Source organism: Lepidothrix coronata, unplaced genomic scaffold, assembly GCF_001604755.1.
Source record: "Lepidothrix coronata isolate B3197 unplaced genomic scaffold, Lepidothrix_coronata-1.0 Scaffold51, whole genome shotgun sequence".
NCBI lineage: Eukaryota > Metazoa > Chordata > Aves > Passeriformes > Pipridae > Lepidothrix > Lepidothrix coronata.
The window spans coordinates 3,403,932-3,426,480 of record NW_016690231.1 but is presented as its reverse complement, the minus strand read 5'-3'; the positions used below and the strand labels follow the sequence as shown (position 1 = coordinate 3,426,480).

At 40.3% G+C, this 22,549-nt stretch overlaps 1 protein-coding gene across 1 annotated transcript in view; it reads right to left on the bottom strand.

Annotated features, from left to right (window-relative positions):
- RIMBP2 (RIMS binding protein 2) overlaps positions 1-22,338 on the bottom strand; it is a 53,120-nt gene extending 30,782 nt beyond the window's left edge. The window contains exons 1-8 of the mRNA XM_017815587.1: positions 22,237-22,338; positions 18,313-18,363; positions 17,037-17,057; positions 13,606-13,810; positions 7,878-8,029; positions 5,490-5,566; positions 4,719-4,828; positions 3,489-4,298 (exon numbers count right to left, since the gene is read on the bottom strand). Coding sequence (XP_017671076.1) covers positions 3,489-4,298; positions 4,719-4,828; positions 5,490-5,566; positions 7,878-8,029; positions 13,606-13,810; positions 17,037-17,057; positions 18,313-18,363; positions 22,237-22,338 — 1,528 coding nt within the window. The remainder of the gene's footprint in view (positions 1-3,488; positions 4,299-4,718; positions 4,829-5,489; positions 5,567-7,877; positions 8,030-13,605; positions 13,811-17,036; positions 17,058-18,312; positions 18,364-22,236) is intronic.
- Positions 22,339-22,549: the final 211 nt, after the last annotated feature.

Sequence of the window (22,549 nt, the reverse complement as noted above, 5' to 3'; positions counted from 1 at the left end):
CTGAATGCACACTACATACTCTGAAATCACTTTCAAATCCTGTCTCTCTGGACCATCAGTGGCTCCAAGTCCCAATTTAAGGGCCAGAAGCACAGTGAACTAGGGTGCAATGTGAACTGCAAGCTGAAAATTCAACATTTTCCACCAGCAGCATGCTGGTTAAAGGACAACTGATCTCACAGTCTTTCCTCTGCACTGAAGAAAAAAAAAAATGCATCCACTAACCTCTTAAGGCATTTCCAGTATGTTAGTGTAATAGCACACCAAATACATCCTTAATTAAAAGACATTACCCTACTATAAATAGTTCTACTGCGGCCAGAAAGCCAAAGTAAAAATACCATAGAGATTATTAGTTCATAAATTTTTCAAGCATCCTGTTGTGCTAATTTAACAGCCAAACCCTGAGAAATGTCTCGTGTTAAAACATCTCAGAAGGAGGGTTCAGCAAGCTCTGCAGAACAGCCAGGAGAATACAAACCTCGAGTTTGCTTTTCCCAGTGAACTAAGCACAACCAGTTCCTGTTCATCTACCAAAAAGGCCACAAATATTTCAGCTGTGTGCCTGATACATGTGTAAAATACCACACAAGTCTCAGCCAGTTTGCTGGCAAACTGCCAGTGCATTTCACTGGTTTGCTGTCACTGAATTTCGTTCTCCAGAGGGCATGGAAATAAAATTATGGTCATGTTCAGGACAGCATGGGCACAACAGGAAATTTTTGCTTGTACCATCCCCTGCACCTATAATGTATTTTTAACTTGCAAGTCCGAAGTATGCAAATTGACCTAAGACTATTTTTGGCCAAGACAGATTTTGGTCTAGGATTGAATTTCAGCTTTCCTAACCATCCTGTTTTATTGACAGCCAGCATTCCCAATCCAGCAAGGCTGCTGAGCTTACAAGACAGAATGCATCTGATCTAACCCACTGTCTTGTCAGTGACAATGACATTAATCTGCTCCTGCAGGAGAAGTCACCTTCCTTCCATTCTCCCACAACTAAACAATCCCCAGGGAGTGTGTCTCGACCTTCAGAGACTCTGGCAGGGACAGGTTTAATAAAGTGTGATGCCCAAGGCTTAGCATGGTTTCTATTTTCCCCCATCATTAAATGGGAAATTATTCTTGATGACTTGTGATGGTCTTGGCCATCAACATGAATGTTTGTTTTGGAATTCTGCCCTACTTTGGTCCTCATGGGGTTTTTCACATAAATTAGCTCAAAACCAATAACAGTCCCACGGGTCCTGATCCTCTACTTATTTCTATTTTTGGATCTGAGCGTCCAAGAGAGAGAACTACTTCTATTTTAATTTAAGCAATTCCAATGCTTTGATGAATCAAGAAAATCAAATTTCAATGCTTTGATGAATCAATTGGTCAGCTGTCAATCGGCTTTGGTCTCACAGGAAGCAATGTGTTTTCAGTATAAATCATGCTAAACATGATATATTTATGCAAAGAGAAAAAAAGAAAAGATGACCCCTAATTGCCCTGCACTTTTCACACAACTGCTCTCTATAGCTTTGAAATGTGAGCAGTTCCCTCAAGACCATTTTTGCTTATTATACTCCAAAAAAACCCTGAGTTTGATACAGTGTGAAAATATTAAAATATTCCCTGATCCCCACTCCTTTTTTGGGATAAGTGGCTGATGACATCCTTTTCTGTAAGGATATCACCTAACCCACTAGTAAAGGCCAGAGCTTCTCAGCTTCGAATAAAATGAGCACTGGAGGTATTTAAGGAGGAAAAATAATCCAGTCTGAGAAAAAGAACCAGCATTAGTCACTTAATTTCTTTCTTTTAACTGTGGTTTGAAAGAAGAAAGATGTGCTTACTCGAAGCCAGCAGTATTTGCAAGACAAAACCATGACACACTGTGATGGTTAACTCCCATCATTGACTTATTTCATGGGCATCCTTTCCCTTTGTTCCAATAACTTCTGAAATACAGGCATAGGCCTCTAATAACTTCAACTGTTGCTATTTTATTTTGCTATAAAACAGTGAAAAGTTGACATGCTTCTGTAAAAATGCTCCCTGTGCAATGAAGGGGTGGGGAAGACTCTGGGTTTAAAAGATGAGGCTTCACTGCATTTCAGCTCCCCAGCAGAGAACAGCTCAGGCACTGCTTAGCACACTCCAGCAACTAGAGGGAGATGCAGCACGTTCAGTGTTTGAAAAATACCTCACTCCAAAGGCCTTTCCCAATCAGTAAAGAAGCTGACAGATGTAATAAGTTCAAGCCAGCATCCAGGCAGTGCCTCCCAGCTGCCCCAGAACACATTCCAGGTTGGAGATGCCCCCCTCCCACAGGTTCTACAACAGCACCACCACTCACCTCACTGACATGATTCCAGACAAAAGAGTAAATGTGTGAGCTGAGGATGTTTCTACTGAAACTATGAATCAACAGCATCAAAAAGAGGAGACATATGAGCTTAATTCCCTGTCTACTCAGCCAGCACGGTTGTCCTGCCTGTCTCCTCACATAAATAAAAGCCATACAAGCCAAGGAAGAGACCAGAATTAATTCTTGCCCCTTTGCTGGAATCAAATCCCGGCAGGGAGTGAAGGAACCACAGCTCAGTACATGCTACTGACATTCCACTCGCCAGGAGCCACTTGTGCTTGTCTGTCCCTGCTCCAGAGGCACTCAGGGATCTGAAAGACTGAATGGATAAGGAGTCTCCTACTTGTCCTTGATTAGATGACTTGGATAGGTAAATATATAAGGACACATGTTCAATTTTTTTCAGGGATATTGCCATATACCCCCAAAATCATGAGATTATCCTTTAATTCACTACATTCTTTCTGCTCCAGTTTTCAACACCACTTCAGTGTTCTTAAATAGTGGGAAATGACTGGCAAGGCTTGCCACCATTCCTAATGTAAAAGCCAGGTGGGGAAAAAAACCTCAGACTATCCAAAACAAAATAGATTTGTTGACTTTACAGGTTCAAATTGTACAATGTGATTACAACTTCCCAACCAAAATACATTTACGTCCCCCAAGTGACTCTGTGGTCCTCTAAGAGGTTTGTGTTGTTTTTCATTAGAGAAAATGTTAAAAGTGCTTTAAGACACACACATAACAAAAAAATGACATGTCAGAAGTAAAAACTGTTTTTTCTCCCAGCGTTGTTCACACCAATGAGAATAAATTACTACCAGAAATATTATAACTGGACAAACGAAATACAAATGGAGATTAATCTGATAAAACACTTAGCGTGTTATCTGAGATGATGATCTGGAGTTTATCTCCCAAAAATGTATCTGTCCTTACCCAGGAGTGAAGAAAACAATAATGCAGGACAGGAATTAATTTTAAATAGCATAAAGCAATCTAATAATCCCCAGTCTGCTCACAAAAGTGACAGGGATTAGAGCAGGAAGCCAAAGGTTAAGTTATTTGACCTAGTATTTTCAGAGAAACTTAACTGGAGAGTTTTGGGGTAGGGAGAAAAATATCAAACCTGCTGGCAATGTAGAAAATTCCACAAAGGCTTCCTTTTTTTCTCGTTGTTCCAAGGGAAGCTGCCAGGGCATCTGGTGGGGCTTTGCCATGACCTTCACCTTGTAGGCCATATTGGGCTTCAAATTAAAAAAATGGTACTTGTAGCTAGCAGCCTTGACAATGTCAAACTCTTCTTCATTGAGGAAGATGACGTGACTGTAATTACTGTTTGTAGGGAGCCAGGACAGCTCAGCAGAAATCTGGGTTATATTGTCCACTTTCAGATTGGAGGGGGCTACTATGACATCCTTCCCCACTAGCAGAGTGCACTGCAGCTCGTCGGAGTTGCCCTTGTTGGTGATGCTCTGGATGGATATTCTGTATGTGCAGGCAGAAATGTTGAGCTTTTCTATGAGAGCTTTCGTTCTGCTCCCCAAGGCGACGTTCATCCGGATTTCCTTGTCGACCAGGACGTTGTAGCTGCTGATGGTTCCCCAGCCGGGTGGCACTACTGGTGGCTCCCAGCCCACAATGACACTTTTGGCTAGTTGTTTGATAAGGGTGATTTTTCTAGGATAAGGCACAATGTCTTCTCCAATTTCATCAATGTTCACATCCAGAGTCCCTGCGCCGTTGCTGATGACGCCGGAGTCTATGTGACTTGGTGGACTTATCTCCAAGAGATCTCCTTCCAAAGCAGGACCCGAGTGGTTGATAAAATTCTGATCTTGTTCGCTGCTTAATGTGCTTGATAACCGGGTCTCGTTGTCTTGAACAAAATCCACAAAGTTTGAAGGGACTAGTCCTCTTTGTCCATCCAGAAGTTCTCCTGGTGAGGAAGAGCAATGCCATTAAAATCCTTGGAGGAGGACACCTCTTTCATGCCCATGCCTTGAGAGCGGACAGGACAAGGAAGAAGGATGGAGTGCAAACCCTACATAAACAACATTCACAGCTTGAGAACGTGAAGGGGAACACCAGAACTGCCAGCAAGCTTTCCTGTCAACTTCAATCTTGCCAGCAGGAAAAGCTGACACTATAAAATATCTTATAATTAGCTTTGCCTGCAAGGAGCGGCTTTGCCGGTGCAGAAACTCTGTTAATTAACAGAGCGATGATAAGGGTAATTTTAGCAACTGATTTAGTGGTAGACTAAGAAGGAAAGAATTTGGAGCGTGTTTGACAGACGGACTGATTTCGATCTGCATGAATTAGCATGAATTCACAGACTGGAAAAAGAAAAAAATACCTTCATAGAAGCCATCTTCATCCATGTCTCCGTACACGTAAAGGTACTTTCCTGCCGTAAGAGGGAGCTCTGCCTCTGGATTTTCGTTTGGTCCATCGAAAGGGTTGTAACTGCAGGGAGCACAGGAACAGCACTGATCAGGGGGAGGTGGACAGCTCTAAGGCTTATTTTTTTAAAACGAATTAAAAGGAACTCGGTTGTGGGGGGTCTTTTCCAGCCCTCACATTTCATTTGTTTTATATTTTTTATGAGTTTGTTAACTTCCACGAGGACAAGGTAAAAAAAGACAAAACCAGTGAGTTACAGATAAGAAGGATATTGAGAGACAAAAAGTACTTATAAAGTACTTAAATCCATATCTATCCTGAAAGGAATTGTTATTCCCCAAAATTTTTATCATGACAGGACTTTATATCTGAAATTTTAAAGTGCAAAGCAAAGATGCAATGGACTTTTAAATCTTTTCTTGCTTGAAAAGGTAATTTATAAGAACAGATTGAGACATCCTCTGCAAAGTAGGAGGTACCAATTTCATGTCATTTAGGCACTGAAGGCTGGAAATACAGTGGTGGGTGAGAGAGACATGTCATGTTCAGCTTCCTCTGGCAATTAGAGCACATGGACATGGCACTATTTTGCAGTCAGTAAAGGGGTCTGTTATCCATAACACTGATTCCATGTAATAATTCAGTGTGTGAATAAAGTGAAGGAAAACCTAATGTTGAATATTACAACTGTGTATTATATATGGAATGAGATGGGGGGTTTTACCTATAACGGGCAATGCAAAGATGGACTTTCCCAGAATATCTCTGCTTTGAGGTATTGGAATTCTGATCATTATCCATCTGTAGGGGGGCAAAAATAAAAAAGAAAAGGTAATGCTATTTCAAAAAGCTGCATGAACAGTTTTCCTGACAGGTGATATCAATCAGACAGAGAACATGCAACATTGAGAAAAAACAGAAATGAAATTCCAACATGGAACACAACTGGTTAATTCTACTTAGAAGGGCTGACAGCAGTGACTAAGCACTTAAGACAAATATTGAGTTTAGAGCTGGTGCAAGTGTCAGCTTCCAAACAATTGGAAACAATGAGTATCACACAAAATATATCCCCTTGCCAATCCAATGCAATCCACAGCATCAGCATCTGTTGAATCCCACCCTTTCCACTAACAGAAAGAAACATATTTCCTCAGAATTTACCATCATATTTAACTCAAATCTGCAAAGCCACACATTTATTCCATTACAAATCTGGTCTACAAAGCCCAGAGATTAAATTGTGGTGCTGAATCAACACAGACTGTGCCTATTTTAGCTCTGCATCAGGTATCTCACTGCTAAAACAGTAATTTTTCTGTTATGCTTTGAGCCTAGCAGAGTTTTTAAAGTGAGAGTCAAACTTCCTGCCATTTATTTTACAGAATGCTGTGAGCCATTTCAGAAAAAATGACCAACTCTTTGCCTGTGCTTGAGAGAACTTTAATCAAAATAGAAATGCCAGGTAAACAGTGGGATCAAATAACATGAATTGTCCAAAAATTGATTGCAGTTTTACCATCTAAACAGAGTGAATATTGAACTGCAACTTTCAGCTCTAAACTGGTCCCTGTCAAAAGTACTCCAGAAAAATGCTGAGTTAGTACACTTTTCCTCTGAATTAACTCCCAAGAGGTGGGTTAGCACAGCACACACTATTCTGCCCACACTTGACCCCAGTGAAGAGGACACTAACAGTGCCAGAACAGGTATTTTCCCCTGTGTAGAATTTGGGGATGTATGCACATTTCCAAGGATTATCACCCTGCCACCTTTATATGGTGCATAACTCAACCAAGAATGGTTATTCTAGAAGACTTTGGCACCAGTGACAACCAGGGCAGTTGCAAATATATTTTTTGCAGAGTGTCACTTTTTTTTTTCTTATTTATTTCAGACTTCCCAGCGTTATGCTCCATTTTTAGATTTTATTCATACACTCTCCCTTAGGTCTGGATATCTCTGAAAAGGAATGGAGCTTAATTTCTGTGAGCTTGCATAATGTAAGTATGTATCACATAATTACACTCTAGAAGGCACAAAAAGTACAATTCTCCAAAAGAGGGCTTGACATTCTCAGTGAGAGATAACTCAAAAAATAATAGAAAAAGGGAATTAAATTTGACGTGTGCTTTTTCTGTTCCTTGCTGTTAGTTCTGCTTCCCTAAGTCTCCTTGCTAAGCTGGTTTTTCTGCTTTGACTACTTTTTCTGTGGCCTCTTCTAAAAGCAGTGAATGTTTCCACTTTTCAGTAATGCTGCTACACAAATACACACAAATATTTCTTGTGGATAATCCTTAGATATGCCCATGGAATTCCTACTATACAAGAATCTAATATTTTGTTGAGTGTCCTACACAATACTCAGGCTTGTGATCCACTTAGAAACATTTTGTTTCTATCAACTTTCACAGGTTCAATAGCAATGAATTTATATAATATAGAAAGAAAATATGCACACAGCTGCAATTTATTTACTCCTGTAAGAAAGGGATTCCAGACTACAAAGTGAGGGGTATAATCTAAAGATCATTTCCTCATGGGTATTTGCCCATACAAACCAGACCTTTTAGTATTTAATAGAAAATTATGCCCTTCCAAAAAGTTCTCCAAAATTTGTCCCATACCTATTTTTGTTTATAACATTTCTCCTAAATATTAACAAACAACTTTTTATGGCAGCTTTGAAAAGCTCTTCTGAGCCTCCCACTGGATTTCTACCAGAATCCTACCAAAAAGCAGAAAACCTTTCTAAGAAGGGAGGAACAGAACCTTTCAAAAGTACAATTGAACAGCAGATGCAACAGCTGGATGGTGGAAGACTTTGGTGACAACATCCTACAATTTCCACTTCCATTTTACAGGCTCAGTATCAGTTTAAGAGGGTGCTGGAAAGGCTGGAAAGGCTGGAAAGGCTGTTAGCAGGTGGTGTCTGCCTTGAAAATATCAGTTATGTTCCCACTGATCGTGTTCTCGAGCTGTCTCAGAAAATGAGAACATTCATGTCTTGACTTTTTAAAAGCAAGTGGATCAACCTGCATCAGCCCCCTGGAGCAGAGGAGTCTTGGCCCCTATAACACACATTTTCAGTAAGAAATTTAAAAAGACTCACGTCTGAATCAAATCTGCATCTTGGGGTACCAGATCTTGACTTGGACAGGAACGTAGGTTTGACAGACAGTTGTTCTGGTTTGTCTCCAGATATTTGAAGGGGTCGTATAAACTCTGAGATCACACAGCGACTTCCAGAAGGACTTTCATGAACTGGCAGTGAACAAAACACACACGAGAATAAGGAATTGCTCTCAAGCAGAAACGCTGCCAACTAATAAGCAGCAGTGAGTTATTTTCTCCTCCTGTTAAAAATCCTTCCAGAAAAAGACTACAGTAGGTAGACTGCAGAACACAAAAGGCTCTGCCTACTTGTTCCCAGTCTCTTGGTAAATCACATAAATCAACCATATGTAACAAAACATAATGTAGAAAGTGAAGGTATTTTAACTCAAAAAATTCAAAGTTCAATTTTTCCTTATTGAGAAAAAGTCCACCTTCATTCTGAGCACCTTAATATGTACAGAGAAGTTACCTGACATGCTGTTTAACATACCCAGCACTAACGAGCTGCTGTTAGAACCTTTATTTCTTTTGGGGACTCTGTCATATACTGGAAAGTAGAACCGAGTCATACATTTGTCTTCTGAGAAAGTGACTGAAATGCTAATGATTTAGTTGGCAGGATGTTCATTTTCAAATGAAGTGGTTTGACTTTTGTCAGGCAGCAGGTGCCAAGAGCACCTGCTTTATACTTCGTGAGAGTTCCTCTTTAACACCAGCACTAAAACACGTAATTTGGTCACAGTTCCATCTCTCCAGTTTCTAAAAAAATGGAAGACTTGAGAAAGGCTATGAGAAAGGAAAAATCTTCAGAAATCCTTTTTGAATATTTTTGTTGCGCTCTTAAAAACAGTTTTAAGAAAATGAAAAGGCAGCGTATACTGCACATTGAATAACCCAAGGAGGCTGATCCCTCTTATCTCCCACTGACTCAAGTGAAAATCAGGCCTAGAGGTGAGGGGAGACAATTGAAAAGAATGACATCGAGGTTGCAAGACAGACTAACAAAGTGTTATATAAAATACTTCTACATTTTTTCCCTTTTACTGTTAGTTTAGTCCCCAAACCACAGGACAGCAGGAGACTGTAAACTGAGCTTAGTTATACCTGCAGCGTGAGCAGAAGCTACAGCAAAGCACAGTCCTTGCTGACACATCCAGATATGCAGAGTGCATTCTCCTTTTCATTAACATAATGAGCCTATGCTCTAATTTTTCTGAATATGTGTAGGTTCAGCATTTCCTCTCCTGTTCTGCCAGAAGTCTGGACAGCAATGTTTTGCTACTGAACTGCAGCTTCCCAGACCACGTCACCAGGAATTATCAGTGGAACCTCTTTATTCATACTGCAGAGGAGAATAAGCTCCAAGAATATCATCAGAGGGTTTTTCTGGTGTTCTCATTAGTCCATTATGATTAATTTTCTCTGCATCACTGTAATTTACAGCAGGACAGCTTAAGCCCATTGACAGCAGGGTAATATACAACTCACCACACAAAAGATTAATTACAGCCAGCCCCGCTTACAGCAATCCCCAGGCTGGAAAAGGGCACATTTTTTATTCTTGGAACCTTTCTCACATATATAACAAAAAAGTCATCCCTGTTCAGAAACCTTCAGCCAATTTAGCTCCTTCTGTTTGCTGTTAATGTGCTTGCCATATCAGCCTGTCAGCGCCAAGCCTATAAATAATTGGGCCAACTGTGATTATTCATTCAAAGGAAACTGCTGTTTGGTCTCATACCTCCTGGATTCTTCAGGCTTTGTTTTTAAATTAGTTGCACAACATGGCAAATGTGGAGAAAGATTCTAGGACAATCTAGCCCTTGCTTTGCATATATATAGGATAACTAGGATAGGGACATGCATTATCAAGAACTCCACGAGCATCAGGATGCTGGAAGATATTGATCTGTCTTATTATTTTCGCTTGTGAAACAGGGTACATAGAATTTGCCCTGAATCTTTAACATGTAGAAGAGAAGACTATGTGGAAGTTGTGTTTGCATTAGTGACTGGACACATGTATGCCCACATAGATACCTCACCTCCCATCAGAGTCACTGGAATATCCATCAATGTATGTGGAAGTGCAGCTTCTGCCCCAAGTCTAGCTCTGCAAAATGGATCTGTCTTCCTAACTGGACTAATTGCTGCCTTCAGTGTCCTCTGTTTCTCCATTTATTTGGCTACTTGTGCAATGGAGCATCTCCCTTGTCAATAGGATCCACACAGGGTGCCATCAGCTCCTGTCTCCGTAGGAAAGAGTGTGTGAAACAACAGAAGCTGATCCTCTAAGGCTCTTTCCGTGCTGTGGGGCTGCTTTTCTCTAGGGCCACAATGTGAGCTATTTCTTAAAGCAGTTTAAAAATTACTGCATTTTCAAGGTCTTCTAATATCTGCAGTAAACTGGAAAGAACTGATTTTCATGTGGGCCTTATCATGCAGCTTTAGCAGTGAGTTCCTGTGTGTTCTGGAGAGGAGCCTTTTTAAAAGGTCATGAGATACTTAAATAATATATGTAAATCCTGCAGATTCTATGCATGTAGAGCCACAGTTGGATTTAAAAAAAATATAAACACAGGTATCACCAACTAATGCCTTTGCAAAAAAAAAAAAAAACAAAAAACAAAATTGGGACTCACAGTGCACTAAGCACATTCCTCCTAAAATCTCCTGAACCTCTGTCATCTCCTGATCATTTCTACAGAGGAGAGCTACTCCTGCAGATTGTGAGTACAGGATACAGACAAAAAAGGCTGCATGATGTCCCTGGGCTTGAGCTACAGACTGTGGAGGAATGAGACCTACAGACTGTTTTAAAGCTTGTTAACTGCAAACCAAGCAAAAAAACCCAAACGAAACACCTTTCCTTTTATATCTGCCCTCTGGAAAAAACACATTTTAAAATGAAGAGTACAAGAGGTCAGCTCTTAAGAAAATGCAGCAGCATCTAGAAATGTCTCTTTTTTTTTCTCTAAATACTAGAAAAGAGCTCTATAAAGCCACGGGGTTTTTATCCATAAAGTCTTTGTGAAATCAATATATGCTCAAAATGGCCATTATTTTCCCATGCCTGGCAAATACCTGTTAAAGTCTGAAGAACACCCTTTCAAGAGAAAAGGAAGATCACCAGGCCTAATTGAAATGTTTCAGGAGAATTAAAGCTGCCCATACTTGCATTACAATCAGACTCTCCATTTTATTTATTGCAATTGCTGATTCCATATGGACTACCTAAATTACCCAGAAAGACCATTTAGACGAGCCTCTTATCTGATGAATAATAAATCTTAAGGTTTCTCTATCTGATTGTGACATTATTATATGCTTAAAGTGAACTTTTAATGCTCTAATCCATTCTGGCTGGGTTTATTTCATTTCCTGATACATTCAAACATCACCAATTAAGGCAAAGCAGCTGGTCATAAACTGCTTTGCTTTGAAAGCTGTCCCTGTGTTCCCTCTTGTGTTCTTTCTTCCTCACACATAATAAAAATAATTACACTTCTGGTCTGAAGAACTTGCTGTACATTACCATCATTATTGTGGAAGGGCTGATTTCAATAATTAGAAATCCTGCCCACTTGCTCAAACATCACTTCATTGTTATCAGTGCATTCATACTGAGAATGAATGTTGTCCAAGGATTTCTGGTGTTTATTCACTGGTGCTGCAGGCCCTGAATTCTTAGTCACATAAAAAATCAAAAGGTTATGGGGAAAGATTTACAGCCTTTAAATGCCTTCAGTACAGACCTGGCTGCGTTTGCTGTGCCTTTACTCAAGGATTACATGGGATATTTCTGTTTGGTATGTTTTGAAGGTTTTTAAAAAGGTTTTTCCATTGGTATTTTATTAGTTTGGAGAGTTTGACTGAGTACCTTAAAAAGTTTAGGTAATTTTCATTTGGGGGTGGGGACCTGCTTAAATTAATTGCAGTGATACAGGCTGGACCTTCCCCAGCTGCCTGAAGGACATTTCAATACCTAACTACCTTTCCTTTAAAATTAATTTGAACTAATTTGAAAATCCTGTCCTTAGAAGACATGAAGAGCTAATGCTGCTGGTATTAAGGAAATTTCTACTAAATTCTTATGGCTATCAGGTAATGCCTCCAGAATTCTCCATTTACTGCAGTTTGACATCCAGTTAAGTAAAACCTGCAGCTCCAGAAAAGCCTATGAATTAACATGCACCACAGTGGGCAAGACTGCCAACAGCTCCAGTTTTGTGCTCAGGAACCCAAGGCACACAAAATACAGAGTTACTGAACTGAAATGAAAGAAGGATGTCACCTTGCTTCCTTTTGACTTGGTTTCACATTAGCACCCTTCACTGAAAATCACTGCTCGTCTGCAGCAGCAGGGAAATGATTTGTGATTCCTAGGACCTGTTGCTCAGAGTTTTTCTAGAAGCTTAGGGAGAAAAGTCGAGACTATTTCATATTTCCAGTTCCTTTTCACACTTATTTTAAAACAACCTTTGGTGAATTTGTAAGTAAAGGGAATTAACTGACAGCTGGTTTTTTGCAGAACAAGTGAAGTGATTCCTCACTGAGCTGGTGAGGACACTCCTCAGCCTCGAGAATAACATCCTGATAATACACAATCAAACATGATTTACATGGAAGTGATTTCCAAGTGTGCTCAGGTAACCTCTTGCCTTGACCTTTGCAATTTTCTTATGAATAATGGATGGTTTACAAAGCTCTGTACTTAGGAGAGCCGTTGCCTCTGGCAACAGGAGATGACCCGGTGAAAGTTCAACACAGATCTTGGATAACCACACACTGTGGACTGTACTGGGCACTGTAAGTGTAAGAACAACAGTACACATGTAAATCAATTTTTCTTGTTTTTTAAACGTTACGTTCTCCACTTGTTTTCAAACTCAAATCAATAATATTTTTGTCAAGGCTCTTCTGTTTCTAGAACAACTGGGACTTACATCTTTAAATACTATTTGAAACACGGTTAAAAATTTAAACATACCTTTGCACAGTTTAGCAAGGAACTGTAGATATTATCCTCACCCAGTTCTGTTAAAATATATCCCCATGAAACTCATTTTCAACCAAAATCACTTTATACAAGAATCTGTGTTTTTTAGACAGTGTTTGCTTCTATCTTAATTTTTTAATGTTTTACTTTCAATTTTTTTTTAAGGAGAAGTGCATAATTTCTGTTGAACGAATGAAATTAAGCCAAAACCACTTTGATGTCTGTCAAAATACTTCGTTCAGTTCCTCTATTTTCTACCCATCTCTATTTAGACTTCTCTTCTATGTAATGGCCAGTACAGTGTGTGTGTGTCTCTGTGCTTGCTTTCCCCATGAACTGCTACTTCAACAAGATAGCAGACCTACCCCTGTGTCCCTGAAACAGGGAAGGTTTGACAACAAAGCCTGTATATGCAGACAGTCCTTCTTCTTACAACGGAAGTACAGTTTTACATAAGGAACACACAATTTTAACACTGAACTGGTTTCTTATCACTACACCCAACAAAATTAGAGAGAACTGTGCTCCCAGCTGTGCCCAAATAAAACTGGAACGAGCTCAGTGAAGGCTTAAGAGATACTTTGAAATTTAAACAAGTCACAAAACGGGAACAGGAGTGGATTCCACCCTCCATTTGTACAGCAAACTGTGTTTATGCCACGGAGTTGCATCGGAAAACCTACAGGGCAGAACCGACACCCACAAACAAAAGGCTGGTCCTTACCTTTGCCTATAGAAGTGGCTATTCCATTCATTAACTGGGATAGAGATTTACCAGGAGAACCAGAGATATCCGAGGATGCCAACGTGTTGCTGCTCAGGAGATCAATCTTCCCTGCCTGCTGCCGAAACTTCTCCAGCTCTCTGGACAGGAGGTTAAATTGCTCGCTCTGCGTCCGGCATTTCTCCTCCAGCTCCCGGACCTTGGCCTGCACAACCAAGACACAACACTGAGATCAGAGCTCTGACTCCATCAGATTTTTCTGAAGGACCAGGAAGCCAGGAGAGGCAAACTATTGGGGATAAACAGGCCCATGATCTCCCTCTGATTCTCAGCCTGGTGGTAACCCTGGAATACTGAGGTGATTTCTCCTTTTGTCCTCAGTTTCCAAAGGGGAAATTCCTCATCGTATATTTTGGCAGTGCCCAAAAAAACCACTGTCAAGAACACCTGCAAACAGATCCTACAGTTTTGTGACTTCTACACGTGTCTGAATGTCAGTCTTGTGTGCTCTTCCAACTTTTTCTGAGATTTGCCCATCCTCTGCTATTACATATAAACCTCCTGAATGGCTGGATTAACATTTATGTATTAAAACCCAACAAGAACAAAAAAACCTACAGTGGCTCATGCAGAATATGGGCCCAGGTGCTGGTTGAATTCCCTTCCAAAACCAATGTTCCTCTCTTTAAAGCCACACAAAGTACTCCAGACTCCAGCAAGAGGAGGTTGGTTGAAAGGCTGTGAGAAGCACCAAAATGTCATTGTTGGCAAACATTTTCGTTTTAATTTCGAGGCATCAGGCTTTAACAAAAGAAAACTTAAAAAAGAACTTAAAACGAAAGAGAACTTCTGTGCTGACCTGGGAAATTTGCCCACGTACAGCTTATGAATTCCTGATGTGAGAAAATGGATAAGGTGATGTGAAAGAAAGATTCCCTCACTGAAAGAAATGACAAAGGGCCTGGGAATTCAGGATTTTTTTCTACCACTTTTACTCAGAACATATGAAGAGTAGTAAAGACACTAGAGCATGAAAAAACCTTTTATCCACATTCTGCACATTCATTGTACCAGCTAAATTAAGGATATAATGTTTTCAGTACAATGAATTTAAATTTCAATCTGCATTTTATTCAATCTGCACAGAAGACAAAACCCACAAATCTGGAGTGCCCAGAGAGTTAGGAAAGAACATATTAACACCTCTTGCAAAGACTGAAGAATCAGAGAAGCTCCTGAGAGTTTTCCTTTGTGAGGTTTGATTTTCACATAGGGACAACCAGTTGGTCTGTGCTCTGGAAATGTGGCAGAGGGAAGGCCACTGGAGACCCAGGGAGAACCCAAGTCTATGTGCTGTGACCCAAAGCAGCAGAAGTAGCTCAGCAGAGGCACTAATGGGCTCCTTGTATGAAAAGGTGATGTATTGTATCCTGAACTGGTGCTTTGTGATGAACAAATATCACTTTCCTTCATTAAAACCCCCTTTATAGTATATGCCTTGTTAAACAACTGTTCTGACAAAGGAAGTCTGTATATCAATTAAATTCATTCAACTGAACTAAGAGTTTGGGTTTTCTCAAAGACAAAAACATTCTCAGTTCATGTAAGAAAAACTGCACATTTTACATATCAAGAAAACAACATATATTACATACCACCTCTAAAAAGATCCTAGCTCAGCTAAAGACAAGGAAAACACCTATAGCACCCAGAAGAAGCCAGAAATCCAAATTTTCTACTACAGAAGGTGGTACTGTTTGTTCCTTTTCTTGTAACAAATACTTTTTTAAAGCTGGAGTGAGTTTTGAAGATAAAATTTCTCTGTGTTCATAACACCAATTAATTTATTTCTGCTAAAGATGTCTCAGGGTATCCATCTGATCTGTTATAAAACAAAACCCAATAAGAATCAGAGACATTGTGGGAGTTTTACACAAACATTAAATGCTTGGGGTTTTTTTGAGTCTTTCATCTCTTTGCTGTGGTTTTGAGGGACCGAAATGTGAGCCTTTGCTGCTTGTTAATTTGCTGCAAGGATATGACATCTATGTACGATTTTAAAAGCACATTAAGCAAATAAAGAAGTAAACTGGTCTGAGTTTTTTGGTCCCCTCTTTTAAGGATGAGCTATTTGACCCTCTAAGAATATACACTGACTTTTCTACATGCAGTTATGGAAACTCTAGAATAAAATGAAAAATAAAAACATCACAATCCAAATCTCATCAAGATGCTAAGCCCATCTTAAAAATGTTTTTGAAAAAACAGTAATGTATTATCATCTATTAATTTTAGAAGTATTTGCATCTCAGTATATGCCTTCTTTGTCTTTTCTTGTGAGTATGTAGAAATTTCAAGTTGTTCTGTCATGACAGTGGGAAGCCTGGAAGAGAAATGCTTTTACTGCTTAAGGTTGTGAGTTAGAATTGAGCACAAAGCTGGTACTATATAAAGAAAAAAGGGCCCTAAATCCTCAGTGGAGCTACCAGGAAGCATTCCCTGTGCTCATCCTCGTTTCTTGGCTTCAGGCATGTGCTTGGTTTGCTGTCAACCAGCCAGACTCACCTCGCTGGAGAAAACCTACGTGCCATGTACGTTGGAGCAGAGCGAGGCGTGTGCTCACAGCCATAAAATCTGGGTTTTTATTCTCTGTCGTGGTTCCTCCCGTATGATCTGCCCTGATAACGATGGCACAGAGGTGCCAAGTCTACCAGACCTCCCTAAAAGTGGCTCTGCCTACAGCAGTGGTTGTATGAAGAGACATTCCCTGCTGCAGACAGATTGAATGTCTGTCACTTGGCACCCGCCAAGTTTCTCATACAACCCATGGTGCTGCTTCTAAAGTTCAAATGGCTTCCTAAACAGAAAATGAAGCAGAGACTTCATCCATTACAAGACAGATACTGTTCACACGAGACAGGGAAGATGATGAGCAACTTTCCAAGTGGACAGGTTTGAATTCAGACTGGTAATTAACTCACATGTTATTATTTTATAGTTTAGCTGTTCTTAGCAGCAATAGCTTTCACTGGGTGGTTCAAATCAACCTCAGGTGAAAATACCACATGAAATAGTCTCTGTATTAACAACGAAACAATCTGAATTCAGACAAAATCCACACAGTCAGAAAGTTTACAGTGGTGAATAAACTACCAAACCATTCCTAATGGGCATGCTCTTAAGAAATTTGACTTCCAAAGTCAGGATCTGAGTTCTCATCAAATCATGCCAAGATTAATTTCTCGTGGAATAAAAGTCTAATTTTGATGATTTGGTGTTTGGCCAAAAAAAAAAAAAAGTGCAAAGCATGCTTGCATAACAATGGTTCTAGCACGCATCCCATGCAAGGTTAGGCAGGGCTATCGGACTCATTTTAGAGGGAAAGGTGCAGGACTCAGGACAGGGAAAGGAGAATTTATGCCCTAAAATACCTGCATGCTGTCCAAGGTGTTCTGGATGAAGTGCAAAGCAATAAATCCCAAACAAGACACAGTAAACAAAGAGATGTGAAATAACCAAAGAAATAAAAACAGTTTTGAATACTTTTGTTTTGTTTTGTTTTTACATTTCAAAGCGAAGTATATTAGAACAGTTCCACGTGTAAAGACATGCATTAACACAAACCACGCTACAGAACGCTTCAGAAATCAATATTGCTGCTGATCTCAAACTGCAAAAGGCACATTAAATAAAATGCTAAAACAATAATGCACTTGTGGCAATAAAAAGCAAAAGCTTTGGCAACCTTGGTGGGGTTGTGCAGATCGCAGGTTGCAGACAAATCAGCTACACAGGAATTGTGCTCAGCTTGAGGGGGGTAAATAATCTCTTGCCTGCCTTGTTTTTAATTATGTTTTCCTGCATTATATACTTTCCACCAGGCATTAAATAATAATTTAATCTTGTGTTCTGAAAGCTAAAACAAACTCAATATATATGGTGAATATGAAAGGCTATGAGCAAAACACGTGCTGTGGGAATATTGATTTTTATGAATGAATTCTTTAATTATTTTTTCTTTACAGTTGATCGATGCACCTGAAAAAACACCTTTCACCAAGGCATGACCAGCAAGTGGACACACAGAAATACTGTGGGAAGCTAAACAGACTAGAAATCAGCTTTTGCTAAAAACAGATTTTTTAATGAAATATTGACAATGCCCTTGCTATGATCAATCCATGGTATTGCCTGTTTTTTAGAATAAATTAACCCTTAACAACCACCTAATGCCTTTTCAACAGGCAGAAAAATGAAGTGTTCTCTCTCTACCACACCCTTTTAAGGTTGTTTGAAGCACCTAAATTCTTTCATTAGGTTTAAAATTTTTAGTTCTTTAACATGTTGCCTTGTGTTTATTAGCCAGTATTTAATTAGGAACGTTAGGTAACAGATTGGTATTTGCAGCTGTATTTCCAGCCTAATAAAAAATATTTCTCATAATTAATCACTTTCTATTTTAATAGTATTTTACAAAAAAAAAAGGTCCCAAATGAGAAACCGAGGTACACAAATCACTTCCAACAGCTCAGCTTAATGCAATCCTAACTGAATTATAAACCTTAGAGGATGCGATTATATTAGAAGATTAAAAAAAAAAATCTATCTGTCTACATATTCCTTGGAACTTTCAGAAGTGATGATACTGTAAAGTTATCACATTCAGAAGGGAACCTGAATAGGCAAAGGTAACACAGAGTATCTTACCTCTAGCAACTGAACTGCTCCCTCATGTTCCTTCTTAGCTTCAACCTGAGCCTTGTGTTTATGGAAAAGGAAAAAAGAAAAAGGAAAAAAAGAGAAAAAAAGGAGGAAAAGGGAAAATCATTAGTCATACCACACATAATATGCTCTAAGCACATAAAGTAGCATACTGTATACACAAATCCAGAGCCAATTACAGTCTGGAAGGGTGGCTCTGCCAGTACTACTCCAGCACTTGGGCTCCAAGCCTCTGAAATAACTGCTTATTTTTAGGAGATCGAATCTCAGGGAAGCTTAATAGCATTGGTATTTTGCTGGGCCACCACAAGCAGGCTCAACACACTGCAAGATCACATCTCTGAAACCCTCCAAATTAAAGCTGAAGTGGAGTTTGGTACTGAGGAGGTTCACAGTGTAGAAATCTCCCACATCAGGTAGCAGAAAACAACACAAAAATTAAGCTCATTCTTTTAATGAAGCATCAGTATTTATCATTGAAAAACATAGCTCACAAAACACCTCAAGGCAAGCACAAGTCAGGCTCTCTGAAAACAGCAGTGCAATATTTAGGGTCCAATCAACTGGGTCAAAGACGAAAAGAGAGAATAAATAAGAGCAGAAAAGTGTTTTATATAGCTCAGAAAATCACTTCTCAAATCACAACCAGGAAAAGTCTAAACCTTAAAACCAAAAAACAGCACTAAGTAACTGTGTTACCCTCCCTTTATTTCCATTTAAGGTTTCAGTATCCCCTTCATTGAAGCTTGCCCAAGATAAGCACAAATTTTGTTAACCATTGTATCATTCTGCACATTCCTCACCAGAGAAAAGTCCTAAAACCCTCCTATTTGGCAGAGAAGAGCACCCCACAGACTCTCCAATTTAATGGCCCAGAGAGTCCCATGATGGACACAGATAACAACAATTTTAACTTCATTCCCCTCACCTCTAAGGGCCACTCTACTCCTTTATTGGTTTCAGTGGAAGCTGGGTCAGGCCATAAAGTCACAACCAGAACATCCACCCAAACTATCCTTCACTGTCATGCAGGATAATAAAGCCTCCTTCAATCCTGCCAGCACAGTCATATTTCTTCCTGGACTACAGTAATAAGTCCTAGCGCTGGCACTCGATAAATATTGGCTCCATGAGCATCAGCAAACATGTGATAACAGGTAATAGAAAGCTTTGAGTCATCCATCAGTACAAGTTTAATAAAATCTACCCAGAATATGAGTTCTGGATAAATGATTAGAAAACCTCCATCAATAGCTATCTCTCTTTCACATCCAACTGCCTCGTGTATTAAGGTTTTCTTAAAAGAAAAAGACCACCTGATTCCCCATCAGCACAAAATCCTGATGAACAATATCGTGCTCTTACTTTTAGGCTGAAAAATCTGAGCTGAAAATCCTGTATTTATATTAAAAAAGACAATGAATCTTTATTTATATTCGAAATGGGGCTGTACCAGCAACTTGCTTTGCTTTGAAGTGCCCATTTTGGGGGCTCCTCAGAGCCTTTACAACAGTAAGAAGATGTGCTGTGAAATGCCATCCTGTTGCTGCCCAGAGTTACTACTTTCATTTCACAAGACTTTCTCAAATAATTATGTGACTCCAATAAAAAAGAAGGGAAGAAGTAATTTAACCCACACACGTACCAGGTACGTTGGGAGATCTTGTTCCTTCAGGTCCACTGAACAAGAATTTAAGTGCTGGCTGCAGATGCTGAGCCAGTTGCACTGAGCAAAATACCAAATACAATATAACCTCCTTTGTGCTTGACATCTGTCACACTGCAGCTTAGCAAAAGTGACTGGAGAAAAGACCAGCACAGAGATTTGCCTCCTGTGGCCAAACCAAACGTGTTTCTATCAGATGAATGTAACAAAAATTAGCAAGAAACGCTGGACCTTCCTTTGATTTCTTTGCTTTGCCAGGACTTAAATTTCAAGTCCAAAATTTATGAGGAAGTTCTAATAATAACAGCTGAATATAACTAGAAATGGCATTTTGAAATGTGCCTAAGTACATTAATTGAGAAAGACTAAAAGAAAATTAACAGAAAGATTTCATTTGGTCAACTGCAGCTTTCTATTTCAAGCAAACTCCATTAGAAATATCTTTTATTCTACTGAGAATGTCCCCCCCTGCCAATTCTCTATCAAATTATCATTAGCACTATTATTTCTGTGTTTTAATCTAGTCCAGCAATTGGAAAAATCAACATTAGCACTGAGACAATTGTAGCTTTAAGTGACTTTGGTATGATTGAAACTCAATATCATGTATTTTGTATTATAATGAATACTGAGAAATTGCAGCGTGGAAAAAAAAAAGGTCTTAAAGTGATTTGTGAATTAGAGAATGACCTTGGAAATGAGGTACTTAAAAACTGTTTAGTTTATTGTGGTGGGCTGACACTGGCTGGACACCAGGTGCCCACTGAAGATGCTCCATCACTCCCCTCCTCAGCTGGGCAGGGGAGAGAAAACACAGCAAAAGTGTCATGGGAGGACAGGGAGAGATCCCTCAGGAATCACTGTCATGGGCAAAAGAGGCTCAGGGAAATTAGTTTAGTTTATTAGCAATCAAATCAGAGTAGGATAATGAGAAATGAAATCAAATTTTAAAAACACCTTCCCCCACCCATCCCTTCTTCCCTGGGACTCCTGAACTCTCTCCCAGACAGAGAATGGAGACAGAGAATGGGGGCTGTGTTCAGTCCATCACACGTTGTGTCTGCTGCTCTTTCCTCCTGACAGGGAGGACTCCTCACACTCTGCCCCTGCTCCAGAGTGGGTCCTCTCCATGGGATGCAGTTCTTCACAAACTTCTCCAAAGTGAGTCTTTCCCACGGGCTGCGGTTCCTCACTAACTGCTCCAGCCTGGATCCCATGGAGTGCAGCTCTTCAGGAACAGGCTGCTCCAGTGGGAATCTCCCACAGGGTCACAAGTGCCCCCAGCAAACCTGCTCCAGTGTGGGCTCTTCTCTCCACAGGTCCACAGCTCTGCCAGGATCCTGCTCCAGTGCAGGTTTCCCATGGTGTCCCAGCCTGCTTTGGTGTGGGGTCCTCCATGGGCAGCCTCACCATGGTCCTCATCAAGGGCTGCAGGGGAACCTCTGCTCTGGCTGCAGTTGCCGTTGTGCAGTTTTTCCCCCCACTTTTTAAATACATTACCCCAGAAGTGCTGCCACTGATGGGTTTGGCCTTGGCCAGTGGTGGGTCCCTCCTGGAGCCGGTTGGAATTGGACCTGCTGGATATGGGGGAAGTTTCTGGCATCTTCTCATATATATCTTCTCTCTTGGCTCATAGAAGCATCTCCTGTAGCCACCCCGCTAACCAAAGCCTTGTCACACAAACCCAATACATTTATGAAAAAGAAGATGAACTATGATTGAGATGACTCATTAATCTAATTTAATGGAGAAAGGTAGCAAGAATTCCATATGTGGAAGAGAAAGCCAAAGAAATCCTGACAAAACATTGATATGTTAACTCTTCCAGCCAACTGGAAATGGCAGAGACCTCATATTTTGATTATCATGAAATAAAGGCCAGATTCCTTCCTGAAATTTAAGAAATGCACAAATATTCCTGAGGTAAGCATAGAAGGAAGCAATTGAAACACAAAGGAAATATATATGATTGTGTCAGTTTTATCCCTATTGAGAAAGAGGACTTAGATATACTGGAGTCAGGTTAACCTTCACTGGCATAAACATTCCTAAACCAATTGGCACAGACAACACCCACTTGTTGCCACTGCAGCAGTGATCACACAGAACAGTCGAGAGCAGGATCCAGTTTGGCAGCTGGGGTTCAAGTTCTTCAGACCAGTAGCTCCACTTCACGCCGTTCACTCTGCCACTGCAGCCTGGGATTTCCCCTGGCTTTCCCTGCTTTCCCTGGCTCCCCTTACCTTCTGCAGGAGCTCGATTTCCTGCTGTTTGGCGTTGAGGACAGCCAAGGCTTGCTCATGCTCCAACTCCAGCTGTTGCCGCCGTTCAGCAGCCTCTCGCATATGCTGTTTCAAGGGAACAGGGAAAACTATCAGGACACTTTAACCCGTTCCACCTGCAGCCAAACATAGAATCACAGAATCATAGAATCATAGAATCAGCTGGGTTGGAAGGGACCTCTGAGATCATCAAATCCAACCCTTGATCCAACCCTGCCATGGTTCCCAGCCCATGGCACTGATGCCGCATCCAGTCTGTCCTTAAACACCTCCA